The sequence below is a fragment of the Varanus komodoensis genome, unplaced genomic scaffold, assembly GCF_004798865.1.
Source record: "Varanus komodoensis strain SLA01 unplaced genomic scaffold, ASM479886v1 scaffold88, whole genome shotgun sequence".
In the NCBI taxonomy this organism is placed as follows: domain Eukaryota; kingdom Metazoa; phylum Chordata; class Lepidosauria; order Squamata; family Varanidae; genus Varanus; species Varanus komodoensis.
The window spans coordinates 1234414-1260822 of record NW_025336576.1 but is presented as its reverse complement, the minus strand read 5'-3'; the positions used below and the strand labels follow the sequence as shown (position 1 = coordinate 1260822).

Below are 26409 nucleotides of genomic sequence, written 5' to 3'. Positions count from 1 at the left end.
CTTGGAATTAACTCTTTGCATGGGCCAGAGCTATTCCCACAAATGGGGAATGTCTGTCACGCTTCACATCTACGAAGTGCAGGTGGAGAATACAGCTTTGGGTAATGCCAACTGTCTCAACAGAGCTACAGGTAGGGAGACTTCGCTGGCCACCCCAAATGGATTCCCATCTCTGTCAGTAAAGCAGCACCGCAGCTTTGATGAAGACAGGCCTTGCCCTTGGACTGCCCGGCTCAGCTTCTCGGGACATCATGTTGCATGTCTCAGAAAATCCCAGTACGCTGCCCGAAGTAATAGCCTGGATGGTGGCCGACGCTGGTCCTCCAGGGGAAGGCCTTGCTGAGCCAAGCTCGTGATCCCTTGGGACGCAGGGGGAAGTGTGGAACCGCCAGCCCCAGCATTTAGTGACCCGCAACACGCTCCAGGCCAGGCGGGAGGTAACGGCATGCCGCAGGTTTCCTACTCGCCCAGCTCAGCGAGAAGCAAGTGTGACAAGCGCTCTGTGTATTGGTTGGGCTGCTCAAACGTAAATGTCTTGTGTCTGACAATCGTAGCTTCAAAGTGCTATTTAATGTTGCCCTCTGTAAATAAAGCCCCCGTGCCGGGCCTTTGACTGATATTGTGAAGTCTCCCTTTGAGGTTTTGATGTAAATAATCGCGCTCTGCAATGTATGGCTCTTCTCTCTCTGCATTACTACACAAAAGCCTATATTTTTCTTTCCGTCTGTTGCCACTTTTTGAGCACACGAGACTGGCAATTTGTTTCTTGATGGTTTGTCTTCCTTTGCAATTTTATATTGTCCTTTTTGTATTGTATTTTGGGTTTTACATCTTTGAATACTTGCTGTCTTCAAAAGAATTTGGGGGTCAGCAGCTGAGCCTTTCCAAACAGTGCCGTTTTGCCATTGTGCTAACGCTGCATGTCACCTACAGACGACATAGGAGTTCTTCTTGACCTAATGGACCTGATCCAGGAGGGAGACGGCAACCGTCGCTGGTGGCAGAGGTCTAGGCCAAGCAAGACTGCTAATGTGCAGAACTAAGTCTCCTTAAACAGCTTCTGTCTCTTTGATTGCCCTGAAACAAGCAAAAATAGCAGATGCAAATAAACTCTCACCAGAACACTGAAACTGTGTTGGAAGTCTGTTTGTACAATGAGCCAGTACAAGGGCTTGTAGAGCAGGGGTTCTGCAAAGCTCAGCCATCGGGACCAGGCAGTTGTTGTTAGTCGAGAAGTCGCATCCGACCCATCGCGACCCCATGGACAGCACTCCTCCAGGCCTTCCTGCCCTCCACCATCCCCCGGAGTCCACTCAAGCTCACACCCACTGCCCCAGTGACTCCATCCAGCCACCTCATCCTCTGCCGTCCCCTCCTTTTGCCATCTATTGTTCCCAGCATCAGGCTCTTCTCCAAGGAGTCCTTCCTTCTCATTAGGTGGCCAAAGTACTTGAGTTTCATCTTCAGGATCTGGCCTTCTAAAGCGCAGTCAGGGTTGATCTCCTCTAGGACTGGCCGGTTTGATCGCCTTGCAGTCCAAGGGACTCGAGGAGTCTCCTCCAGCACCACAGTTCAAAGGCCTCAGTTCTTCGGCGCGCAGCCTTCCTTATGGTCCAGCTTTTGCAGCCATACATTGCAACTGGGAAAACCATAGCCCTGACTATACGCACTTTTGTTGGCAGGGTGATGTCTCTGCTTTTTAGTATGCTGTCTAGATTTGCCATAGCTTTCCTCCCCAGGAGCAAGCGTCTTTTAATTTCTTGGCTGCAGTTCCCGTCTGCGGTGATCTTGGAGCCCAGGAAAATGAAATCTGTCACTACCTCCATTTCTTCCCATCTATTTGCCAGGAAGTGAGAGGACCGGATGCCATAATCTTAGTTTTCTTAATGTTGAGTTTCAAGCAGTTAGACTGCTTCAAAGCCGGCACTAGGGTTGGACTCCCGGCCTGTGACCGCCTCCATTCTTACTGGGGTGTTTGAAAGGGGCTTCACGAACAGACCAGCTAACAGGTAGGACGAGCATCGGTTCCACAGGCGTGCTCCATCTGAACAAAGCTTGCATTTTTCCAGTTTGCTGTCCTTGATGATATATTCCATGAAGGATGCAGGAGGAGCGATGCTAGGCCAAACGGAAGGCCTCTGGTCTAGCAGATGCCCCAGCGGGAGAGACCGCAAGCAGGGCTGAGGCGGGTGGTGCAAAGGCCTGCCTGGGTCTGCCGCTGGAAGGGACCCAAAGCCATCATGACTAGCGGCCGCTGATGGCCCTGCAGTGCATCCAGTGCAGAGCGGGAGTAGCCACAGCGCCCCCCCCCGCCCTGCATTTCCATTAGGCAGCCATCTTCTATTGTCCAGCTAGAGCAGGGGTCCTCAAACTTTTTCAACAGGGCGCCAGTTGAAAGGTTCCAGCAATGGGCATCGGCCGCCAAGGCGGTGCTGGCAGGGGGCGCGGGGCGGGGGAGGGGCGCGCACCTGGAGAGCCTTTTCTCCGAGCGAGTCCAGAACGACCTCCGTGCGAGCAAGCCACTGCCTTGCCACGCGTGCCGAGTCCAAAACCTCCATGGCGGGCCCGATCAATGGACCGTAGCTTGAGGACCCGTGAGCTCGAGTGTCCTGGAGGAGGAGGAAAGGTGGTGGGAGCAGCTTCGGGACAGCCAACTGCTCTCCCCCCACTCCGGCGGGCAGCCAGTGCGGCCCTTTCCATGCCAGCTGCAATGGGGCCAGGAGCGGGAGGGGGCATTGCACCAATTCCCGAATTCCAGGTGAGAGCAACCTCCGACCTTGCAGGTGGGAATCTAAAGGATCCTGTGCCCACCCTTCTCCAGACAATGTCCACCAAGAGACCATCCTTCCCTTCCCTTCTGTGAATCTAATTCCCTTTTAGAGTCCGTAAAAGTTGGGTGAGCTACCCCCCCCGACCCCGCTGTCAAGAGTTCCCCCCCTTGCAGCCTCTGGGGCTTGACTGGCCAAGTGTGCTCCCTAAAGAGCCAAACTGCACTGGATTTAGCACACGTGACCCAAGACTCTGGGGAAAAGAACGTCTTTATTAGACTACAGTAAAACCACATACCCCTTCATGGATCACGGCCTGGTCGTGGCAAAGGGGCTTGCGCAGCGCAATGAAGCTCTGAGCTGTGCCGTGCAGGGCCACCCAAGACGGACAGGTCGCAGCAGAGAGCTCTGACAAAACGTGATCCCCTGGAGAAGGAAATGGCAGCCCACTCCAGTACCCTTGCCGTGAAAACCCCCGGGACGGTACCAAAAGGCCAAAAGATATGACGCCGGAAGATGAGCCCCTCAGGTCGGAAGGTGTCCAATGTGCTACTGGGGACGCGCAGAGGGCTAGTACTCGTAGTGCCAGAAAGAAGGAAGCGACTGGGTCAAAGCCGAAGGGACACTCAGTTGCGGATGTATCTGGTGGTGAAAGGAGAGTCCGATGCTGCGAAGATCTATACTCCACAGGAACCCGGAGTGTAAGATCCATGAATCACGGCAAGCTGGGTGTGGTCAAACAAGAGATGACAAGCCTGAACATGGACATCGTAGGAATCAGTGAACTACAATGGACAGGAGTGGGTGAATTTAGTTCAGATGACCATCAGGTGTACTATTGCAGGAAAGAATCCCTCAGAAGAAATGGAGTAGCCTTCATAGTCAATAAAAGGGTAGGAGAAGCAGTACTGGGATTCAGTCTCCACAATGACAGAATGATCTCAGTTCGAATCCAGGGCAAGCCATTCAACATCACTGTAGTCCAAGTCTTTGCCCCAACCACTGGTGCTGACGAGGCTGAAGCTGACCGGTTCTGTGAAGGCCTACAACACCTTCTAGTATTAACACCAAAAAGGGATGTCCTTATCATCATGCGGGATTGCAATGCGGAAGTAGGAAGCCGAAAGATAACCGGGATAACAGGCAGGTTTGGCCTTGGAGTACAAAATGAAGCACAGGCTGGTAGAATTTTGTCAAGAGAATACGATGGCCACAGCAAACCAGCAACCCAAGAGACGACTCTACACATGGGCATCACCAGACAGTCAACACAGAAATCAGACTGACAATGTGCTGTGCAGCCAAGGATGAGACCGCGCACCACACGCCCCGCCACCGGTTTTATTTTGCGACTCGATGCCCAGGCCCTGCGCAGAGGCCGCGGCCTGGCGCAGACTGCCGGCCCGCCTGCGCTCCGACCCCGGGCGGGCAGGACATCGCTCCGCGGGCGGCCGAGCCATTTCCCCGCCGCCCGCGAGGCCCGCGAGCCCGGCAGAGAAGCAGCCGCCAGGCCCCGCCCCCCTCCGCTCCGCTTGGCACCGCCCTCGCCCGGCCCGGGCGCGCGCCTGCGCAGACGAGCCCCGCCCGCCCCGCCCCGCATGGCGATTGGCAGCGCGCTGGCCCAATCGCAGGCCGCGTGTGCCCGGCCGGAGCCCGAGCGGGACGGGCCGCCGCGCCGCGCCGCGCCGCGCCGGAAGGCCCATGCCGCTCGCCGGAAGCGCCGTGGGAGCGGCCGGGATGGGCCGCAGCCGGTCCAGGTCGCCTCCGCGGAGGGGTGAGTCAGTCGGGGCGTCGCGGTCGGCCGCTCTCCGCAGCCGGGTCCCCTGCGCCGCAGTTCCGCCCCGCCTCCCGGGCAGCCTCCGGCCCTTGTCCCGGGCCGCTGCGGCCGGCTGGCGCTCACGCAGCGGGCGGGCGGGCGGGCGGGCGGGGCGGCTGCTCCAGCCCGGCGCCCCCCGGGAGGGGCGCTTCACCAGCGGCCGAGAAGGGCTCGCGCGGCTGCGCGGCCAGGGCGCGACTAGACGTCGATGCTTCGATGAGCGGCCCGCTGGAAGGCTCCGGGGAGAAACGGCGCCCTGTGGGGCGGAAGCGAGGGGGGCATGGGCGTGCGTCTGAGCCCGCGGCGCTCCGGGTGCGGCTGCAGAGAAGAGTCCGCCCGCGAGCGGCCCCTTAAGTGCGGCCCAGCCTGGTCATGCTTTTGCCCCGCAGAACGCCGGCGGTCCAGATCCACCTCCCGGGAGAGGGAGAGGCGGCGGCGGGAGCGGTCGAGGTCTCGGGAGAGGGACCGGAGGAGAAGTCGCTCCCGCTCGCCGCACAGGCGGCGGTCCAGGTGAGAAGCCTCAGCTGGGGGCGCTGGTTATTCCGAAAGTTGCTCTTGTTGTCGGCGGTATTTGTGAGAACTGAGCGTGTCTTTGGCCCTTGCCAATGGCAAGGAAACACTGACCGGTGATGATTACTTCGCTCTGTTCAACTTACCCTCCGCCAGCTCCACAGCCTGCAAGAATGCACAAGTGACTTGATTGCTTTCCCTGAGGAAACGGTCAGCATTGTATGAAGGCTCTCTTGGGATTCCCTGGAAGCTGTTTCATTTTGAAAGAGGAGATGGAAGGGAGGGGCCTTTGCCTATGGGATGGACGAGAAAGCAGCATCTAGCACTAGCAGTGAAGCTCTTTATGCCCCTTCCTTCTTGTGGCACTTTTAGCCCTCTTCACTGTTTCTCTTGCTAGCTCCTGCAATAATTTTGTTGTGCTTGGCGAAAAGGAGAGATATCTATTAAAAACTAGGGGAGAAAGGTTTGTGGGCAGCTATGAACGCCTATAAAAGCAGGGCGAACCTATGTCCCTTGGGCAGAATTTTAGGCTTTTTCTGTTCTTGAAACCCCATAGGATTTCACCTGTCTTCCCTATAGACAGCTTCTCTTCCCTATTCCTATGCCTCTCCGACCCTGTCATCTGTACTAAATCCTAATTGTGTGCTAGATAGCAACCCCTTGAGTACCTTGTGTTGATGAGCTGTTGGTTAGTAAATGCTAGCTGTCTATTGTAGTGGGTAGGGTATTAATCTCCCCTAAGCAAGGCTCAGATCCCTGCTATGCCGTGATGGATGGCATAACTTTGGGCCAATCTCTTATTGTTCCGTCTAAACTAACTCAAGGATACTGTGAGAATAAAATGAGGTAACCAAGCACATGGCCAGCCTATCATTCCTGCATAAGAACTGAATATTGTGGCTGCAGGTATTTACCCCTCTCCTCCCTCCTGTTACATCCTTAAATAGGAGGAAGAACCACCAAATACGTGTGGCTTTTAATGAGGAGAAGGTGGGAAGGTTTCCAACACAAAGAAATGTACTCCTAGGGTGGGACTGCTGTTGGTTTGCATCTTGCTTTTAATCCCAGCTCCCATTATCATACAAATATGCATGTGCCTCTTGTTGCATGCATCTCATAAGCTGAGAAGTGACCATCATAAAAATAAGACTTGCACTAATCTCTAGATCTCCACGGCGACATAGATCCAGTTCCTCTTCCCCTTCCCGACAGAAAGAAAGGCGAGATGAAGAAAAGAAAGAAAACAAAGACACTAAAAGCAAAGAGCGTCAGATCACAGGTAATAAAATTGCAATCAAATTGTCTAATTGCAATCAAAACTGGGAAATAATTTGCCTCCACTGTGCATTCTGGATTATATGGACCCTCTTTGGGCACATCTGTCATCATGAGAAGGGTTTTGTCCTTGGGCAGAGTGTATTTGGTAGTGTTCTGGTCTGATCGCACACATCTTCCTCTTACTGAAAGCCAAGAGATAACCGTTGCATCTGGATGACACAACTACCCACCCGATGACCAAGCTATGCAGTGTGGCTTCATGGAGCAGCTCACAGTTTGCCCGGTAAATGATTTGCCTCACTGCGAGCTGCCCCCTTTCTTCCCCTTCTCAGAGGACTCAGCAGTAAGACACACCTTGACCTCCCCTCCATGGCAAGTGCAGCCTTTTTGTGGTTGCCGCAGCTTTGTTTTCATTTCACCCTTTTTTTCAGAGGTTGCTTTTCCCAGTTTCCAAAATGGTAGGCCCTTTGACGTTCCTGAGCAGGACATTCAGGTGGCTGTCACTGCTTCACCATGAGGGGCTTTTTATGCCCAAAATTTGTGCAAAGTGCTCTGTGACAATGATCTCACTGTGGGTGTTGGGAGTTCAGAGTCACGAAGATGCAGCGCTCAGATTCTCCTGTGTGTGTGGCCCTACTTCGTCAGTGCCCTGAATGTTGTCTTCTGTCAAAAGTAGAGGCGATACCAGCCATGGATGGACAAAATCCATCCAGGCCTTCACCCTCCTTCAGTGCAGTCTTACCACAGGCAGAACCATAATAGGTACACACCAGCAGTCCTTCACGGTAAATACCCCAGCTTACACTCACAGGGCAGGGTTTGCACACGACAAAACCCATATAAGAACATAAGACAGGCAAGGTCCATCCAGCCCAACATTTTGCACATGGAGTGCCTGCCCCGGGATCCCTGTGAGCCCGACAGGAGTGGAACAGCATCCTCCCCAGCAACAGGTGTACAGAGGCACACGGCCTGACAGTGGTGGCAGCAGAGCCATGAGGATGGGGGGCCATGGAGAGCCTTCTCCACAGATGTCACCCATCTCCTGTCAAGGCACTGCAGAACACAGCAGTGAAGTCATGGCTTGAATCCGCGCTGTGTGCGGGCTTCCCCCACCAGGCAGGCTCGCAACGAAGCGTTTCCCCTGGCCGCTCACTCTGCAGTGGCCGGCCCTGCGTCCCGCATGGGTGCGGTGTGCAGGCCCGCCCAGTGCATGGGCCTGGAAGTGTGCTCTGCCCCATCCACGGTCCCCGCTCACTTTCCATCTGCAAGCGCAGCAGGATCTTTTGGGTCGCCACCGCCACTTTTCATCCCCTGCCATGTCGTGGTTTCTTTTTCCAGAAGAGGATCTAGAGGGCAAGACTGAAGAAGAAATTGAAATGATGAAAACGATGGGATTTGCAGCATTCGACACAACAAAGGCAAGTGGCAGAAGCTCAGGGCCAGGGACCACACGGAGCCACCAAGGGCCTCCCTCAGCCCTCTGGGGCTCCCTGGGAAGCCATGCCCCCCCCCCAGCACTGTCCTGCTCCCCCAGCGACTATTTCTGGCCATTTCCCAGGCTTTCATGCAGCCTCCCCCCTCCCCCACATTAAAAAAGCTTACGTGTCTCCTAAAGCTTAGCTACCAATAATGACATTTTTAAGAGAACATAATGCAGGTATTTGGGCCCTGCCCCTCTTGCCTTTGGCCTGCTCACTACTGAAAGACATCCCTGAGAACATCCCCAAAACGTAATTCAGCCCTCGAACTGGAAGAGGCTTCCCCACCTCACTGGAAATTGATCGCCGCACCTACTTTCTGCCCACAATTCATAAGCAGGCACTGTCTGCAGAGTTCTGCAGGACTCTGCTGCAGCTCTGCAGACACACAGAAAACCTGTACGAAGTGGTGGTGGGTGAAATCTATTTCTGGGTGCTGCAGATAAAGGAGAGAATTGCTCCCCCCCCCCCCCCTCTCCCTTACCCAAATAGAGGAGCAACTTAGCATCCAAGCTGCTGCCTTTTTCTACCCCTAGGCTGGGTACCACTGTATCTATTGTTGTCTAAAGATGATTTTGGCTTTCTCCTTGTCTTGCAGGGAAAGAAAGTGGATGGCTCTGTGAATGCTTATGCTATAAATGTATCACAGAAGAGGAAATACAGGTTAGCTTTTTACCCTCTTGGACAGGCAGGGCTGTAAACTTGGCAATTTTCTCATCCCCCCGCCCCATGCCAGGCAGCAGATGACTTCACACAGCATTACTCACTTCATAGGAATATGTGCAGAGAAAGCTTTGAGTTCCTTCCTATCCCCCCCCCTTTTTTTTTAAAGAAGGTGGGGGAAAGAAGCTAAAGAACAGATTCCCTTGTGTGGAAGGAACTGGAGTAATTGAGAGGGAGTGCAGTGTTCCCCAAGGGAACCACAAAGGGTTAATATTGTGAGAGAGCAGAAAGTTGTTAAGGTCAGTCTGGTATTTCTGCCCTTTTTGGATTAATGTGTGCGCATATGTCTGTCCCAGTCTGAGTTCCCTGTCATTTGGGGTGCTTGATCTACTATCCTTACAAGGGTGGACTGCACATGTCCAGGATTCCAGCCAGGCCGCTTTCTAGGATATGCCATTCCCCTAGTCTTACCTCCCTTACCCAGTACGCAGTCAGCATTGTATGGAAGAATCTCCTCACTGCCAGAGCAGTACGACAATAGAACCTATTACATGGGAAGTTGTAGGCTCTTCCTCACTAGAGACATTCAGGAAGTGTCTAGACAGTCATTGGACCAGGATGGTGTAACTTAGCATCCTGCAACAGCAGGGGGTTGGACCCGATGGCCTTCTGGCCATTTCTAACTCTGTGATCCTGTGAGTGTGACTGCTGAGCACCCTCAGTCCTCATTGGACGTTTGAAAAGGCTGTTACCTCCTTTTGAGTTTCTCTTTTTACAAAATTATACACAATTGTGCCTTTTCCAAGGCTTAAGATTGCCAGGAGAAATATCAACAACCTCAAATATGCAGATGATACCACTCTAATGGCAGAAAGTGGAACTAAAGAGCCTCTTGATGTGGGTGAAGGAGGAGAGCGCAAAAGTTGGCTTGAAACTCAACATTAAGAAAACTAAGCTCATGGCATCCGGTCCTCTCACTTCCTGGCAAATAGATAGTAAAGAAATGGAAGTAGTGACAGATTTTATTTTCCTGGGCTCCAAGATCACCGCAGACGGGGACTGCAGCCAAGAAATTAAAAGACGCCTGCTCCTGGGGAGGAAAGCTATGGCAAATCTAGACAGCATACTAAAAAGCAGAGGCATCACCCTGCCAACAAAAGTGCATATAGTCAGGGCTATGGTTTTCCCAGTTGCAGTGTATGGCTGTGAAAGCTGGACCATAAGGAAGGCTGAGCGCCAAAGGAATGAGGCCTTTGAATGGTGGTGCTGGAGGAGACTCCTGCGAGTCCCTTGGACTGCGGGGCGATCAAACCGATCAGTCCTAGAGGAGATCAACCCTGACTGCTCTTTAGAAGACCAGACAGTGAAGCTGAAACTCAAGTACTCTGGCCACCTAATGAGAAGGAAGGACTCCCTGGAGAAGAGCCTGATGCTGGGAACAATTGAGGGCAAAAGAAGGAGGGGACGGCAGAGGATGAGGTTGCTGGATGGTGTAACTGAAGCAGTCGGCGTGAGCTTAGGTGGACTCCGGGGGATGGTGGAGGGCAGGAAGGCCTGGAGGAATGTTGTCCAGGGGGTTGCGATGGGTCGGACGCGACTTCGCGACTGGCAACAACAAGATAAATTTCAGAAGGACTGGATGGGTGTCAGGATAAGGTTCAGGGGCTTCAGAATATTGTATCGCTAATACTTGCTTTCTGTTACTACAGGCAGTACATGAACAGAAAAGGTGGATTCAACAGACCTCTGGATTTTATTGCCTGATAGCAGCATTGGCAGCATGTGAATGAAGACTCTGCTCTAGCTCCTTAACTGGCCTAGGCCAGGTGTTGCTGTCGAGACATCTTCCCGTGCAGAACGGGTCCTGTGCATTGCTGAGTCCATGAAAGTGACATTATCTCATAGGGTGAGATGGTTGTATGTTTTTCTGTTGTTTTTTTTAAACATAAAGTTATTTTCTTTTGTGTGGTTGTGTTTCAGTTTTGTAGGTTTTTGCTTTTAAAATAGAAAAAAGCCATTTGTCTCATTGAACACACTTGGACTAGGACACTTCTGTGAAATTTAAGGCAGCAAAATTATATGCGTTGCTGAAATAGGGATATAGCTATTAAGGGTTTTTTTTTTTTTCTGAGCATGTGAGACAACTGTTACCCAGCCCATCAACATTTAACCAAAACACCTCCTCTCCTTCTGTATTCCAAAATCATGTCGTGAGATTTTGATGGATTTTTCTGCCTCTTGTTTCTGTCCAGCAGAGGGCCTCTAAACAAATGTGTAAATATAATACAATTCTGATTTGTCAGTTTACATGGGATTCTTGTAGCAGTTGAGTTTTTCCAGTAGTTCTTTGAGAAAGAAATTAGTATCTGTGCATGTACTGTGCGTTACTTTGCATACTGATCTGTTGCTTTTTAGTGCAGCTATGTTTTTTTCCTGGTGTGAAATGGCTGTAATCGTAATTTTGCCGGAAAGCTTGCTGTATGATGGGAATGTTGAGCCCTTTCAGCCCGAGGGCTGAATGCACTTTTGAAGAATGGTGGATTGATTGATTAACATTAATTGGTGGATTAGGTGGAAGGTAGAAGAATCAATGTCAGCAGTATCAGCATATTTACCTTCAGTGCCTGCTGCCTTTTAGAGGTAAAAAAACTGGTATAAAAATTGGGACGCTACCAAAGCCATGCTGCCTTGCAGCATCAGAGGCCTGCTGCACCCCAGCTGCTGAGGGACATGGGCGGGAGGGCGCAGTCGCACATGCGTGCTGCTTGGAGGTGGGGGATGCGCCAGAGGACGCTGGGATGAGGGCAGCGCTGGGTGTGATGGGCTGGTTCACGGCCTGCTGTGTTGGCCTGACTAAGACCTGTGTTAAGACCACGTTTTCCTACCACCCAAAGTCTCTGAGAGTCCATCCCTTCCCACTAACAGGTAAAGCTATTAAACTTAAGTTGACCGTTTTGGCACGAGCGCCCATGTTAAAATTATCTCCAGCGCTGTTCTGCACATACCTGCTTCCTCACCTTTGGTTCCGCATGAGCCGTGGAACCTGCGTGGCCACCTGAGCATGGGAGGCAGGCTGGCTCATGGCCGAGCACTGTATTTAGGGGCAGCCCCCGCCACTGTCCCTGCTGGGCCTGAGGGCAAGCTCGGTGCAAATGCCCAGCCTCGCCTGCCTGTTGCTGTGCCTGCCATCTGTTGTTGTGGCTAGTTGCGAAGTCACGTCCGACCCATCGCGACCCCATGGACAACACTCCTCCAGGCCTTCCTGCCCTCCACCTTCCCCCGGAGTCCACCCAAGCGCACACCCACTGCCCCAGTGACCCCATCCAGCCACCTCATCCTCTGCCGTCCCCTCCTCCGTTTGCCATCCATTGTTCCCAGCACTGGGCTCTTCTCCAGGGAGTCCTCATTCGGTGGCCAAAGTACTTGAGCTTCATCTTCAGGATCTGGCCTTCTAAAGAGCAGTCAGGGTTGATCTCCTCTAGGACTGGCCGGTTTGATCGCCATGCGGTCCAAGGGACTTGCAGGAGTCTCCTCCAGCACCACCATTCAAAGGCCTCAATCCTTCGTCGCGCAGCCTTCCTTATGGTCCACCTTTCACAGCAATGCATTGCAACTGGGAACACCGTGGCCTTGACACTGTGCGCTTTTGTCGGCAGAGTGATGCCTCCGCTTTTCAGTCCGCTGTCTAGACTTGCCACAGCTTTCCTGCCCGGGAGCAAGCGTCGTTTAATTCCTCGGCTGCAGTCCCCGTCTGCCTGCCATCTTCCTTGATCAAGGGCTCCGGTGCACCGGGAAGCATCGCTCCCGGGCGGGGCTCGGAACGCCGGCCGGGCACCGCTGCCGCCGCCCTCCCGGGGCCAGGAGGCCGGCCCTGGCGCGCTCGACGGGCGCTGCAGGGCTTCCTCCGCCCTGGCCGGGACCCCTTCCCGCCCGGAGCGGTAGAAGCGCGTGGCCGCGGGCGGGCGGAGCGCGAAGAGCCACGCAGTAAGAAAGGGGCGGGCCGCAGAGGGGCGGGCCAATGGGGCCCGCTGGAGAAACCACGGGTCGGCCCTATCAGAAAGCTGCCTGGGCGTGGGTGTGAGAGCCCGGGCCAATGGGGCACGCGCGGAGCCGAAGGGGTGGTCCCTTCCACCGCTTTCCCAATAAGACCCAGCGATACGGAGAGGCGGAGTTCGTCGGCAGCCCAGCCAACCGAAAGACTAAAAGCTCGGGAGAGACGAAGGGTGGGCTAACGAACAAAGGCGGCCAATGAGGAGGGATCACCTCGTGCGGGGCGGGCCTTGTTGCTGTTTTCGCCTTTCCGCGGGCAAATCAGGCCGCGCCGGGGGCGGCAACGTGCCTTCGGTGGCCAATCCGCGGCGCCCGCTGGGGGCAGTGGGTTGGGCTGCGGTCGGCGGGGAGGGCTTGGTTGCGTCGAGTCTGTCAGGCTGAGGTGGGGTAAACACACTCGCGCGGCGGCCGCTGGAGGAGGAGGCGGCGGCGGCGGCGGCGGCTGTGGCTGTTGTGGCGGCGGCCGTGCGGCGCGGCGAAGCGAGGCTCCGGGCCAGGGTCGAAGCGGCCGGCGGGCCTGACGCAGGCGGAGCGGGCAAAATGGCGGCTGCCGCCCAGGTGTGCGAGAACATCCAGATGCTGCTGGAGGCGGCCGAGTTCCTGGAGCGCCGGGAGCGAGGTAGGCCGCCCGCCCGCCCGGTGCCCGCGGCTCCGCGGGCGCCTCTGCCGGGGCGCAGCGCCCGGCCCCGCCACCTCTCGGCCGCCCTCGCGTCGCCGGCCGCCGGAGTGCGGACGTGGCTCGCCTCGTCCGGTCCCTCCTCGGCCCCGGTGCGCACGCCCGGCCCGGCCCTGCCCGCGGCCGGTTCCCGAAAGCCGAGGGCTGCCGAGGACACAGGCCCCGCAAAGCCCGGCGCGCGAGTGGCCGCGCCGCCGCGCCTCTCTCTCCGGCTCGCTCGGCCTGCTGCTCCCCGCGAGGCCCGGGCCCGCCCGGCCTCCCCTGCCGTGAAAGAGCCTCGCCGCGCGGCTTTTGTTCTCCGCCCGCGGCCCGGGCGAGCGGCAGCGGGGTCCCCGCGCCTGGGAGGCGGGGGTGGCGCTGCCGCTCGCCCCGGAGCAGCCCCCGAGCGGCGCGTCCTCCGCCTGTCCGCCGAGGCACGGCCGGCCAGCGATTCGCCGGAGCATCGCTGCATCATCCGCTTTCCCCCACCGGTTCGGGGGCTCACCGGCCCCGTAGGAGTCTCCCGCGCTGGGCGAGGGTGTCTTGCCCCCGGCGTGAGACCCTGTTCGTCCAGCGACGGCATGAATCGGAGCGCCCCGGATCTCGAAGCACCCCGCCCGCACGCTTTTGGTAATCCTCGTGGAAGCCTTGCGGGAAAGTGCGGAGCGTATTGCCGTGTTCCACATGAGGCCGCTGAAACAAAGAGGATGTGGACTTGCCTGAGGCAGCGCAGCTGAAAGGCGGTTTGGAAGTGGGGCTTGCTCAGGACCTGTAAAATGATCCCGCCGGTAGAAATGTTTAGGAGAGCCTGCCTTGTCTCTCTGGGTCACATCATTCAGCTACCTCTCCCAATGCATTTATGGCAGATTTATTTTTTTGCAAGGTTTGATAATAGAATGAATGGTATTTTTTTTCCCTAGAAGCCGAGCATGGCTATGCTTCCATGCTACCTTACAGCATCAAGGATAGAGATGTCCTAAAACGAAGAAACAAGTCCAAGAAAAACAGCAGTAGTAGCAGGTAATAGAACACAGGACGCTGTGCCTCTGTTGCCCTGCTTCTGCGGGGTCAGCCATGGAAAATGGCCATTTCTGGGGCGATTATAACAGTAGCCCCACCCTAAGCACACTGGTCTTCATTGACTGGTCAGTTGCTATGGCTCATTCTGTGGTGTCAGAATTCTCCTGCTCATTAGGTTCCTTGTACAATATAGTTTTGCTTTCATTTCTTGTCAGTTATACATTGTTCTTGTAAATGGTTATGGTTGAAATGTTAGAATTAACTATCTTATCAAAAATATTTTGGGAAAGCATTTTAATCCTTCTGATGATACTTGATTGAAGCTCTTTAAGCTTCAGTGTAAGGATTTTGAGGTGCATGTCTCAAAAAAGGCACCTGATCATTCCAAATACTCCCATTAATTTATTAGAAATGTGTCATAGCTATTATCAGCATACTTTAACACATACTTAGATTGCTGGAAGCTAGTTTTTAAAAGATATTTAGAGGAGATTGGCTTTAAAATGGGGTTTCGTTGCTTGTGCCTTATCTAAAGCCAAGAAAAACTGGAAGCACATTAAAGCTGTAGGTGTAAACATAGCTTTACCGAAGAGTAAATCTTCTTGACAAACTGGGATTTATTTTGGTGTAACCATGTGTGGGATCCTCTTGCACAAGATCCGCCAGCATGTGCGGGTCTGCTTTTTTGCAGAAGTTCTTTCTGCCTATTTCACAAAACAATTTGTTTTGAATAGATTGTTTGTATCACCCTTTCAAAACCAGCTTGCAGGCTGTATTCTGAGCATTTTATATCCTGCTTTTCTGCTGTAATGATGAAGGTGACTTTCAGGCTGTTAAAGCAGCAACAGACTTATGTAAACATCAAAGTAAAACTGAAAGTGATAGCAGATAAAATAACCTGAAGGTAAGATTCAGTATACTCATTCCCCAACTTGCCAGGCCCCGTAGTAGTTAAATAAAGTGCGTTGCTTTTTACAGCTCTTCTAGATCATTGCTGATCACTTTTCCTTTTACTTAAAGCAGGGTTGGACAAGTTTTTTTTTCCTGTCTCCTTTGTGGCTTATCTGTTGGCATAGTGAACGGGACCAGAGCCAAAAGTGGATGGGTCGCCTCTTCCCTCTTTCTGTCACTTGTTCTCTTTTTCTGCCGGCCCCTTTTCACATACCCACAGAGCAGACGACCAGGGAAAGAATAGATTTACTAAGGTTCTGAATTTGAAATTAGGTTGAGGGCTCCAGTTTGTTCATCCCAACTTAAAGTGTTCGATCTTCTTTACTCAAATTAATATGCTAATTTTTTGAATAGAGGTTTTTTTTTAATAGAATAAAGTTACTGAGAAATTGTAAACTGTCTGCCCATTCACGAATAAGAAATTCTAGTGACTTGTTTTGGTTCTGCCATGGTTCTCCATGAATACATTGCATCTACAGTGTATTGGAGACTCTGCTGATTTCACATAAAATAAAAAATGTGTAAGGACTAGGGTAAAAGTATTCTAGGAAATTGTTGGTTTAGGACACAGTCCAGCTCCACTGACTGAGGGGTGCTTAGGCACCTTTTTCTGTCTAAACATGCATAAGATTTTTGCCCCCAGTGTATGTTCTGGGAAGCTGTCAGATTTTGAAGAATCCTGATCTCGCTAGATTCACATTGTGCTTATGTGTGTATTACTTGCAAAGCAGGTGATTACAAAACATTCAGATTATTTTGCCTCATCTTCAGATAAAAGAAAAGATGTATCCAGATCCAAATGCTTCTGTAGTACCTGATATGAGGAATCGCAGATCTGGGGTTGTGCAGGAACTGTGGTTCTTAACAGCTGCTTTGTAGCCAGCAGTTTCCTTGATTTTTTTCTAATGGTGAACAATTACTAGGTCCTGTATTTGTAATCTTTATTGCAGCATGTTAATTTGGCGACTGCCAGTGAAAATGGTTAACTAATCTGTCTCTCTCCCTCTCCCCTCTCCCCCCTTAAGATCAACACACAATGAAATGGAGAAAAACAGGTGAGCTTTCAAAAAGTCATTGTAAATTATAATTAATCCCGTGTCCTTAAATTTCTGAGGGTCTTGCTGAAGTGAATTAAAGTGGTGGTTTTAGCTCAAGAGTTAGGTTTGGGGAAGCTGGTTTTTCTGGGTGGAGACTTCCAGTATGCAGAATTACACATGCTTGTATGTGGCAACGGCGGCTAAATGGAAAGCTTCATATTAATGCAACATCTAGTTTCTGTTGCAGGCTGGACCCAGTCCACAGGGTATCACTCATTGGTATGAGTTTTCTCCTGCCCAGAAAATGACGTTCTTCAGCCGTAGTTGGAATAGGTTTGACTATCAGCTCAAAGCCAAACCTGGATAACCAGCATGTGCTATGGAAATATGCACTCTGCTACTAAGGACTGTCTAGGGAATGAAGGCCCCAGAGTTTCTGAGGGAAAATTTAGCACGGTGTATAAGAATACTAGGATTGCACCTCAACAGTTTTACTCCTTGGTCTTCAGGAGGAGGTTAATATCCAGGTGCTGTTTGCTTAGTTCATTCCAACCACACGTCCCAGTAAGTTTTGTACTAATGCCACGATGCTGCAGGGGGTCTTTATTTTCCTGCTGGCATACTGCACTTCAACAGGCTTGCATCCCAGGGAGTAGTTCACAGTTTGCCCATTGTCATTCCCTTTGAGTACATTTCTCTGACTATGAAAAGAATGTGGGGGGTATTGATTCATAACAGCTTTAATTTGTCCAAGGTAGCCCATTGGACCTGGCCAGGGTAAGGGTTAGCTTGACTATTTTAACTCCAGTTTGACATTCCTGTGTGTAATTTCTCCTCTTGATTGGGTTGGCACAGAGACAGAGCAACTGGGAGACTGCTGTTGGGTTTTAACTAGGTTTATGCTGGTCCGTTTTCAGGAAGCATCCAAAGTGTTTACTGAGGGCTGCTGTGCTGGATGGAATACCTGGGTTGTGGGTATTTATCATGGGTTTATCACACCATGGGTATAAATGCTTGCATTTCTGTTGACATTGCTTGAGGCTGGAATGTAAGATTAATGTAGATCTTTATGGAGAGATGGCCCTTGGCTTGACCTGTTCTGAGGCTTTTTAATAGTCTTGTTAAACACTGAGGAGTTGGCAGGATATATTTTGTAGAGATCAGGACTTAATTTTGGGATATTGCAGGTTATGAGAATATAGAGCTACTTCAGTTCATAGGAGCTAAAGTAAACAGTGGCTACTAATCTTGATGGCCATATCCCACTATTGGAGGTCGTGTGCTTTTGAATGCTGTATTCTGGGGCACATGAGTGTGAAGGTGCTGTTACTTTCAAGTCCTTCTCATAGGTTTCCCATAGGCTGGCTGGCTGGCTGGGGTGGACAGGCCTTTAGTCTGATCCCCTACATCTGTCTATTTCTTCTTTTCCCTTTATTTCTTTAAAGTGTCCTGTAGGCATCAGTATGATCTTTCTGCAGTTAATTTTGCTCTTAATATTTTCCTATAGTCCAGCAAATAGATACACTTCTGGTTGTACTCCATTTCACATTCATGTTCAATATCAAAGTTTGCCTGTGTTTGAAATCTGACAATGCTATTGTAGAGTTCGTTAGTTGTTGTTTTTTTAAACTTAGATTGCAAGTTTTAATTGTGCAACTAAGGTAACCAGTCAGTTATAGCAGATTTTAATTGATGCAGCCAGGGATTTCAAATAGTGAATGAGCTTGTCAGCCAGTTATTATTTCTCTTAGCTAGCAGGAATGTATTAAAAGTGCCTCTGGACACAGGCAGAATGCTGCTTACAGAGGAAATGCAGCCTGCACACCTTCCTCCAAATTAAAAGTATTTACAGGACAGATGATACATGGTCACAAACCAGAACCCTGCCCTCACTTTTTTGGTTTATTTCTTTAAATGTGTAAGCAAGTTTGTTTTATGCAGCTAAAGAACCATCTCCATTACCAGCCCACCCTTCAGTCTTGATAGTTTCTGCTTCCTGGCCATCACAAAATAATTTCTTCACGTGATGCCCAACTTTCTTTTCCTGTTAGATAGCTCTCTCTTTTGCACTCTACCGAGGGCTTTACATTCATTCCAGTACAGACCTGTTTTCACTACCTGGATGAAAAAGGCCTGCAAACATTCTTCTTTTCACCGTGGTCCACTCCAGGTTTTTCTGCCAATCTCTCTCTTTTATCATAGAAACAGCGCGAGTCTGGGCCATCTAGTCTGACCCCAGGCTCCAGCAGGCTCCGCTCACAACATGCCCACCATGTGCATGTCCAGCCCATCTTTGAACACCCACACTGATGGGGCCTCACCCACCTCCCAGGGAAGCCCATTCCACATCCTCGGGGTCCTGACTGTCAGGAAGTGCTTCCTGGCATCCAAACGAAACCTTGGCTCCCTGAGCTTTGCTCTGTTGGAGCGCATCCTGCCCTCCTCCACAGGGGAGAACAGGTCTCTGCCCCCCTCCGTGTGACACTCCCTCACATCCCTGTATGTCGCCAACAGATCCCCTCCGAGTCTCCTCTTCTCTAGGCTGAAGAGACCCAGTTCCCTCAGTCTAGCCTCATATGGCATCCCCTGCAAACCGGCCACCAACCTTGTGGCCCTACGCTGCACTGACTCCAACCTGGCTATATCAGTGCTTTACTTCACAAGTGTTCTTCAACAGCACCTTCATTTGCTTTTAATTAGCCTCAGGCAAGCTGGGGGTTGGCTTGAGATGGGATAAAACTTCTTTTTGAGACAAGAGCAGTGCTGAAGTGGAAGATCCGGAGTGGGGGAGCTTTAAAAGGCACATGCAGGAGTAATTAGTAGCATGGCAAAATGTGCAGCAAGTTCCCCCTCCGTTTTTCAAACTGGGCACAACACCAGTACAGATACAGGCAGGGGCTTGGGTGGCAGGTGGACAGTGCCCAGTAGGGGAAACACCATTTCTTAAAGGGCTGATAGTCGGACTTTCCTTCCTAGTGGTGATTCCCAGGCTTAAATTCATTGTTTCTGTGGTGACTGGCAACCTGTTTGTGGTCACCTGCATGTTGTTGTAGGTTAAAGGCAAACTTGTCACATTTTTCCAGGTTGTATTTACTTCTAGTGTGTTCCTTGCATAAAGAATAAAACAACGTATTTAATGCTGGATCTTCTTGCTAGCAATACGGGGTAACTTTTGTTGAATTGTCATTTAGCATATCGATATCTCAAGGACATGGCAAAGTTTTATTAACTAGCCAATTATTTAAATGCAATTTAGTTTAACCAGCCATGATAAAACTAAATGGAAATGAGGCTTAAATGTGATATTAAAGTTAACTTTAGGATATACCTGCAAATTCCTATCTGTTCTGATTTAAAATATTGCTAGTAAACCTGGTGCTTGAAACTGACATGAAAGGAATCACTCTCCGTGGAGAAGGCCACTGTTCCATGGTGAAGTTTTTGCCTACACAAGGTCCCCAGTTCAGTCCCTCACACCCCTAGTTAAGAGGGTCTCCAGGAGCAGGGCTGGGAAGGAATCTGGGTCTGAAATCTTACAGAGCAGCTTCTGGCCAGAAGGGACAGAAGAAGTCTAGGTGGACCAATGGTCTGTCTTGAACATGGCAGTGTTTTGCAGTAGTGCCTACAGGAAATTACAGCAGCTGACAAAGAGAGGATTACCGCCACTTTGGCTTGAGGTTCTGAGTGCCAGCAGCTTTTCCTTAAGAAAGACTTAAGGACCTTTGAAACTGGGGGGACATTTCTCAAAGCTGGGAAGCCATCGATGCTCAGGCAGCAGAGTCATCTGGGCTGGGTTTAGCACCTGGGCCTGAGGTGCTGTGCCCTACTATGGCTGAAAGGCTGGAGCTTCCTCTGAAACAAACTTTGCTGCATGACTAGACAAGGTAGAGCTAATGCAGGATTTTAATTAAAATACGAGTGCATCCACTAGTATTTAATTATAGTAGCTTATGGCTTCTTTGTGCTCTTATTTTGAGATGAGACTTATAGCCTGATGGCATCTGTTATGCCAAACTGGATTTAGAACAGTTTGCATTTTCTGAATTGTTCATCTTTCAAAAATCACTGTAAACAAAATGGACCGAGACAGTTATGTAATTCTTTCCCATCTCATTTCCGAGCTTCGTATTGATCTGTTCCTTAGTAGTATAATTCAGCAATGTCCATGATAACTGTTTCCATTCTTGTTGATCTTGCAGTCTTAACATATATAAATCTTGATTAACAGACGTGCTCATCTGCGTTTGTGTCTGGAGAAGCTTAAAGGGCTGGTGCCCCTGGGACCAGAATCCAGTAGACATACAACACTGAGTTTACTAACGAAAGCTAAATTGCACATAAAGGTAAATAAAAAATGTGAAATATGCACTCTAAAATGTTGCCTTCAGATAGGTAACAGGAATATAATGGGCATTACAAGCTTGAGTTTCCCAAATAACATTTTTGATACGAATTGTGAAGATGAAGGAAGGACAAATCGTTGTTGTAATACTTGGATTTTTGTGCTGCCACATTGAAAGCATGCACGCTGGCATTAAAGCTTGGCAGGCACTTGAAGCCGATTGGGACAGGGAGGTGGCAACAATGATGCAAGCAGGCTTTGAGGAAGTCTTCATACTGCTTGGATAAAAGTATTTGACAGCTTTCAGAGGTGAAGCAAGCTGAGATAGCTGGTAGCATGGCTGCAGAATGGACAATATCTAAAGCTGTTTAGCTCCCCTTAAGTTTCAATATCCTGAAAAGCTCAGCTAATTTTTCAGTTTGACATGACACCCAAGGGCCAAATGTTGCCTCCTTTCTTCACCAGAAACTTGAAGACTATGACAGAAAAGCTGTACACCAAATAGATCAGTTGCAGCGAGAACAGCGGCACCTGAAAAGGCAGCTGGAGAAGCTGGGCATTGAGCGAATAAGAATGGACAGTATAGGGTCAACAGTTTCTTCTGAACGCTCAGATTCAGACAGAGGTAAGTCGTGGTGTTGCGCAGTTCCAGATATGAGGCACTCTTCTGGGAAGCAAGGCTGACCGATTTACCAAGTGACACTGCCTTTCTGTTTCAGAAGAAATTGATGTGGATGTGGAAAGCACAGACTATCTAACAGGTGACCTAGACTGGAGCAGCAGCAGCCCAAGTGATTCAGATGAAAGAGGAAGCTTGCAGAGCGTCTGCAGCGATGAGGGCTACTCAAGTGCTGGCATTAAGAGAATAAAGCTGCAGAAGAATCTTAAGGCCTGTCTCAGCCTATAAGGAGCCAGTAGCTTTTCTTCATCCATTGCTGTTTCCCTTGTTGGATCCTACTAGGTAGTATGTCGGACTGTCCCACGATTCTCTTGCACGTAAACTTCTTGTACCACCAACGTTACCAAAATCTGCTTGCCTCAGTCTGAAAACAGTGCGTAGGGTTGGGGGTTACAAGCTACTCTCTGGAGCACACGCCGGCTGGCATCCACTAGCTTCTCTTTTCCGTCAGTAAACTCATCTCTGTGAGACTGAACATTCCAAATTCCTAGCACCCAGACTGTGGTTGCAGTAACAGCAGCGTACACTTTTGCCTCTGCTGCAGTTGCTTCACATTCTAGAGAAACCCTATTTGCTTTGAGGTGGGAAAATGGGAGATCAGGCCCGCCTAGCCGCTGTTCCTCAAAGGTGGCTTCTGTCAAAGACATTCTGTTTTCCTGTCCTTTAGAAAAGCTGGAAATTGGCATTGACAGGCTTACAACACATTGTAAGTTTCTGTTCGGGAATTATGCAGTGGAACTTAGCAAAAACTGTTCAGAAGTTATTCTGGAGTTTCCCAAGTCCTTGCAATTGTGACATAGCCATCTCTGAGGCGTCCCTGCCAATGCAGAGTCACGGCTCCCTTTGGATTTAACATGCTGAGCTAGCCTTCTCAGTAGGTCCCATGGGGCTAGGTTTGCGGCAGGTGACCAGCAGATTAAAATGAAGTTTAGCAGAAAAATACTAGGAGTAGAATTGTGCTGGAGACTTTTAAGGGGGAAGGGGTTCTCACTTTTAGCTGATGGCCCCGCTAGGACGCCTTCACTCAAACACTTCTCTCTGCCTTTGTGTCAAAAGACCAAATATTTCTCCTGTGTGATCTTCATTATGATGTCTTTGCATTTACGGCTGCATTTAGCCTTTGTTCCTAGCAGCTTTTCTAGCTGCTAAGTCCTGCTTCTTGTCTCTGGGACAATTTTTCTACCTCAGAGAGATGAACAAAGCTGATCTCAATCCCTTTAGCACAAAAGAATTATGCCTCATTTATATGCTTGGTTCTAGTCCAATCTGTTTACTTAAAAATTCAGCAATAACTGAGTGACAAAGTTAGCAGTGCTAGCTTTGAGTTAATGACTGGGGAGACTGCATTGAAGTAAATCTGTGGTGCCCTCCTGGCAGTGGAGCACTGCCTTGCCCGTTTAAGTTTTTTTTGATAGCCTCAGAAAGTGACTTCTGTGGGGAATTTGGGTTTTTGACCGTCAGACTTTACTCTTTTTGCCCCCTTTTCACAGCCTCGGGTATTCCACATCAGCAGGATTCTTCACTTAAGCTGTACAGAGCACACGCAAATGTACATAACATGTGGTCTATAAATAGTATTTATTCGTTTTTATATATAAACTTAACGTAATATTCTTATGTTTTTGTGCTTTTATAGATGTTTAGAAAACTTTGTACGTCATGGTCTACCACGGAGATTTCCACAGAGATTTCTTTCTTTTTGTTTTGAGCCCTCTTGGCCAACTCCTCACCACGTTTAAGATGTCGCTTTTCCCATGCACAGTTGGCAGTCCCCCACTCTGAGAGGACACCCAAGAGCCAGTTGAGCAGCTTCAGGTCACTTCACTCTGAAAGGGCTACACAAATTACTTAGCTTCAAAATAGGGTTCACGCTTGCTTGCAGGCCATGGCCCGAGCTGCCAAAACCCATTAGGACGCTGTCAAAGTTGAAAACAAACAACACAAAATGATTTTTTTTCCAAGAAGCTTGACACTATCTCTAGATAAATCTTCTAGATGGGAAGTGGGGCTAGTGGATTGCTAAAGATCTCCAAAGCTATTTCCTTTGAGTGTGCTGTCCTTCAAAATAAAATGCAGCTGGATGTCCAGCAGTCTTGCACTGAACGCCTCCTTTTCAGAGGCCACCCTGCATTTGCGAGCTGGCTTTGAGTCCAAGCAGAAAAACGTTCAGAGAGTTCGCTCCCAACCTGTAAACTTTAAAGGAGTTGAGTAGCTGCACTTTTAGGTCCTTCGTTCCGACATGTTTTTGCCTGAGACCTTTGAGCTTCTATATTTGCTGATGAGTTGCATAAAACTATCTCACGTATTCAACTCTGTTGCCATCTTAAGGTTCAAAGTAACTTCAGATTTTGGGGGCATTTTGGTGGAGTACTTTAAATTACAAATTTGTGTACTTTCCTTTAGAAGTAATAAGTCTTAAGGATTCAATCTACTATGTTTTTAATTGATGTGCCTTTTATGAGTTAATTGTAAGTGGGCACAGTCCACTTCTGAGTTCTCCGGAGTATCACCTGTCTTCCCCTCCCCGCCCCCAGTCCCCAGAATATCTAAATGAACGGAAGTGGCAGGCCCATCTGTGGTTCTGTGTAGCTGCTTTCATTTTGGTGAACCTTAGGCAGGAGAAATTCTTGGTGAATTGTGCCCAGCTTCTTTTTTTAGTAAAATACTGTGGAATTTTGTTTTATTTTATTGTCCCTATTGTGAACCAGTAATTGATCTTTGCACTGTCTGGATGTGGTCCTTGGATGGTACAGATATAGTAAATTTTACAAGTAATGCACTAATATCAAAAACTAACCTAAAAAGGTTTGTAGTGTTTCAGAAAAATCTAGACAAATAACGTAAATTGTCCTGTGGGCTCCAGGGATACCTTCTAAAATCTTGGCTACGACTTGTCTTGGCAGCTCCAGACTTCTGTGGACCTCGCTGCTGCTCTCCAGCCGTCCTTCAAACAGCCGCCCCTACTTCAAGTGGGCCCAGCTGCGTACGTGGCCTGCAGGACTGCCTCTGTGGCTGTCGGCCACGCGTGCGGGAGGCGCAGTGCGAGGCCACACAAGCCTAGCCTTTCCGACCAGGTGTTTCCTGCCCTGCTGGAGCGGTGCGCGAGTGGCCATGGAGGCGCAGCCACATCACTCGGGTTCTGGGTAAAACCGGGCTGTGGGAGCGGGGCGTCCTGGTCCAGCCAGCCTTCCTCTTGAATTCACTGATCCACCAGCATTATTCAATAAACTTCAGAAAATTAATTTTGTAGATTGTTAAAAGGGAGCTGGGGTTGTTTCTGTACATGTGTTTACAGCTGGAAGTTGTGTGGGTGTTTAAATAGGTCACACTAAATGCTGTTGTACTTGGTAACTTCCTGTGCAGACAGTAAACCTGGGGTGCACTTGATTGAAAATGGAAATCCAAAATTTGTGCTCTTACTGATCAGAAGTTAATATGGGTGTCAGGGTGACAGTCTGAAGTATCCGGAAAAGTATTGTCTGTACCTGATGAACCTTTTTCCTGAGTGTTGAACACCCAGAACTTTTATTATGGTATTGTGTTTCATTTTGGTTTTTTTTTTTTTTTTTAATAAAGCAGAGCTTTCAAGGTGCTGAACTTTTTTCCAGGGTTGGTGTGAATACCTGTTGTTTTTTTTAAATTCAAATTCAGAGCACTTACTTGAGATGTCCAGTTAGGTGCCACAAACTTTTCCAGCAAGATTCCAGAGTTCTGGGCATTCGCAGGCTGCGTCCTGCCAACTGCCTCTTCAGCACTTTGTTCTCACACCAGGCACTTCCCTCCTCCTCCGGAAGCCCCCACGTGTCTTGGTGCTGCCCAGGATTCAGTACCGGCAGCGGAGCGCGCAGCCAGGAGAGGGCCCTGCGCTACTGGGGGGGGAGGGGAGGAGGAGGGGAGGCACAGCTGAGGGGGGAGGGTTCTTTTTTAAGTGCTCACGGCCTAACGAGGGTGTGCAGGCATCTGGCATAAAGTCTAGCAATATTCGGGGACTCCGTCCTCCTTTTACCCCCTTGGTAACATACGTCAGGTTTTGACACTTACTGTATCGGGACAAATTCTGCTTTCTGTACCTAGTTATGCATTTGCTGCCCTGATTCCCTGTATCGTGTTCTTCTTTTCCCGTGGCATCAATCTGCGAGATTTCTTTACTTTCCGTTAGCGCAAGTGGCCACTTTGCCTGTGGCATCTGAAGCTTCCTGAACAGCTGCGTGAAGGAGTTGTGCTTTGGTTTGGAGGGGAAGCTGCCCCAGATTACCGGGCCAATGAAATCTTTCCATGCTCCTGCGTCTGTGTAGCGGGACTTCCTTTAGCAAACCTGTTTGTGTAACATATTATGGTCCAGTTGAACATTGCGTAAGAGTCGGCTTGTCTCCGACTGTAACCCTTCAGTGGCTTGGGTATGCTTGCTGAAACGTAGCTGTTCCCTTCTTAGGTGCCCACAGACTTGCCCTGCCCGGAGGAGTTTGGCTTTATTTTTGCGCAGTCCTTTTGTATTAACCTAGGAACTTTCATCAAATAGGTGCTCTTAACAACACTTGCTGTTTTGAACTCTTGAGTTTAGTTTTGGAGTCTTCCAAATAAAAATGCAGCCTGAACAGGAGAGCAGCAAAAGGGGGGAAATAGAAATTCGGTTTCCAGATGTTCAGTTCCTAATGTAAATACCACATTATTGCGAATCCTGTGTCAAGACCATATAATGGTGCTTTTTATTACAGTTAGCACATGCATTTTTAGAAACTACATGTTTTAGACAACCTTGCTGTGTATATGTATACTTCTGTATTGTTCAACTGTTAGAAAATAAATTATTTCATTATTAAAGAGTGCTCCAGTGTTAGTGTTCCTGCCTGAAAAGAAGTTACTTATAAAACGTATTCAAGTTACATTAGATTTAATTCTGACTAGTTCAAGATCCAGTTTTCTGCTAGAGCAGAGTCCAGAACTTCAATAATAATTAGAATGGAAGATGATGATCACACTGCCTCCACGTCCCATTTTTTTCCTCTTGCGAGGGACCCCGGTCTGCTTGCACTGCCCTTCACTCCTTTGAATCCTCACAACAAACAATCCTGTGAGGTAGCCGGGCTGAGCAAGAGTACGTGGCCCCAGGCCACCCAGCTGAGGGGCACTACGGCCCAGGGCCCCAGCCAGAGCACTCA

At 49.9% G+C, this 26409-nt stretch overlaps 2 protein-coding genes across 5 annotated transcripts; both read left to right on the top strand.

Annotated features, from left to right (window-relative positions):
• Nucleotides 1–4464: 4464 nt before the first annotated feature.
• SNRNP27 (small nuclear ribonucleoprotein U4/U6.U5 subunit 27) lies at nucleotides 4465–10823 on the top strand. 2 transcript variants are annotated; one of them, XM_044417472.1, is made up of 6 exons: nucleotides 4465–4542; nucleotides 4974–5094; nucleotides 6261–6373; nucleotides 7714–7793; nucleotides 8452–8516; nucleotides 10226–10823. In XM_044417472.1, the coding sequence occupies exons 1-6, from the start codon at nucleotides 4470–4472 to the stop codon at nucleotides 10278–10280; spliced, it is 507 nt and encodes a 168-aa protein (XP_044273407.1). In that variant the 5' UTR covers nucleotides 4465–4469; the 3' UTR covers nucleotides 10281–10823. The 2 variants fall into 2 exon arrangements, with proteins under 2 accessions (XP_044273407.1, XP_044273406.1); XM_044417471.1 differs by lacking the exon at nucleotides 4465–4542 and having other exon boundaries at nucleotides 4768–5094.
• A 2134-nt stretch (nucleotides 10824–12957) lies between these two features.
• On the top strand, nucleotides 12958–26071 carry MXD1 (MAX dimerization protein 1). Of its 3 annotated transcripts, XR_006413476.1 has the most exons (7): nucleotides 12972–13185; nucleotides 14142–14241; nucleotides 16218–16247; nucleotides 20458–20572; nucleotides 21037–21196; nucleotides 21291–21532; nucleotides 24154–26071. XR_006413476.1 is itself a non-coding variant. In XM_044417400.1 (6 exons), exons 1-6 carry the CDS (start codon nucleotides 13107–13109, stop codon nucleotides 21476–21478), a joined length of 669 nt encoding a protein of 222 aa, XP_044273335.1. In that variant the 5' UTR covers nucleotides 12958–13106; the 3' UTR covers nucleotides 21479–26071. The 3 variants fall into 3 exon arrangements, 2 of the variants coding, with proteins under 2 accessions (XP_044273335.1, XP_044273334.1); XM_044417400.1 differs by having other exon boundaries at nucleotides 12958–13185; nucleotides 21294–26071; XM_044417399.1 differs by having other exon boundaries at nucleotides 12974–13185; nucleotides 21291–26071.
• Nucleotides 26072–26409: the final 338 nt, after the last annotated feature.

Excerpts from the sequence above, each read along its gene's own strand:
- MXD1 (XM_044417399.1), top strand. The coding sequence starts at position 13,107 with ATGGCGGCTGCCGCCCAGGTGTGCGAGAACATCCAGATGCTGCTGGAG. Across the intron at positions 16,248-20,457 it reads AATGAAATGGAGAAAAACAG|ACGTGCTCATCTGCGTTTGT; the intron begins GTGAGCTTTCAA and ends CTTGATTAACAG. Across the intron at positions 21,197-21,290 it reads ACGCTCAGATTCAGACAGAG|AAGAAATTGATGTGGATGTG; the intron begins GTAAGTCGTGGT and ends TTTCTGTTTCAG.
- SNRNP27 (XM_044417471.1), top strand. The coding sequence starts at position 4,865 with ATGGGCGTGCGTCTGAGCCCGCGGCGCTCCGGGTGCGGCTGCAGAGAA. Across the intron at positions 5,095-6,260 it reads CCGCACAGGCGGCGGTCCAG|ATCTCCACGGCGACATAGAT; the intron begins GTGAGAAGCCTC and ends ACTAATCTCTAG. Across the intron at positions 8,517-10,225 it reads TCACAGAAGAGGAAATACAG|GCAGTACATGAACAGAAAAG; the intron begins GTTAGCTTTTTA and ends CTGTTACTACAG.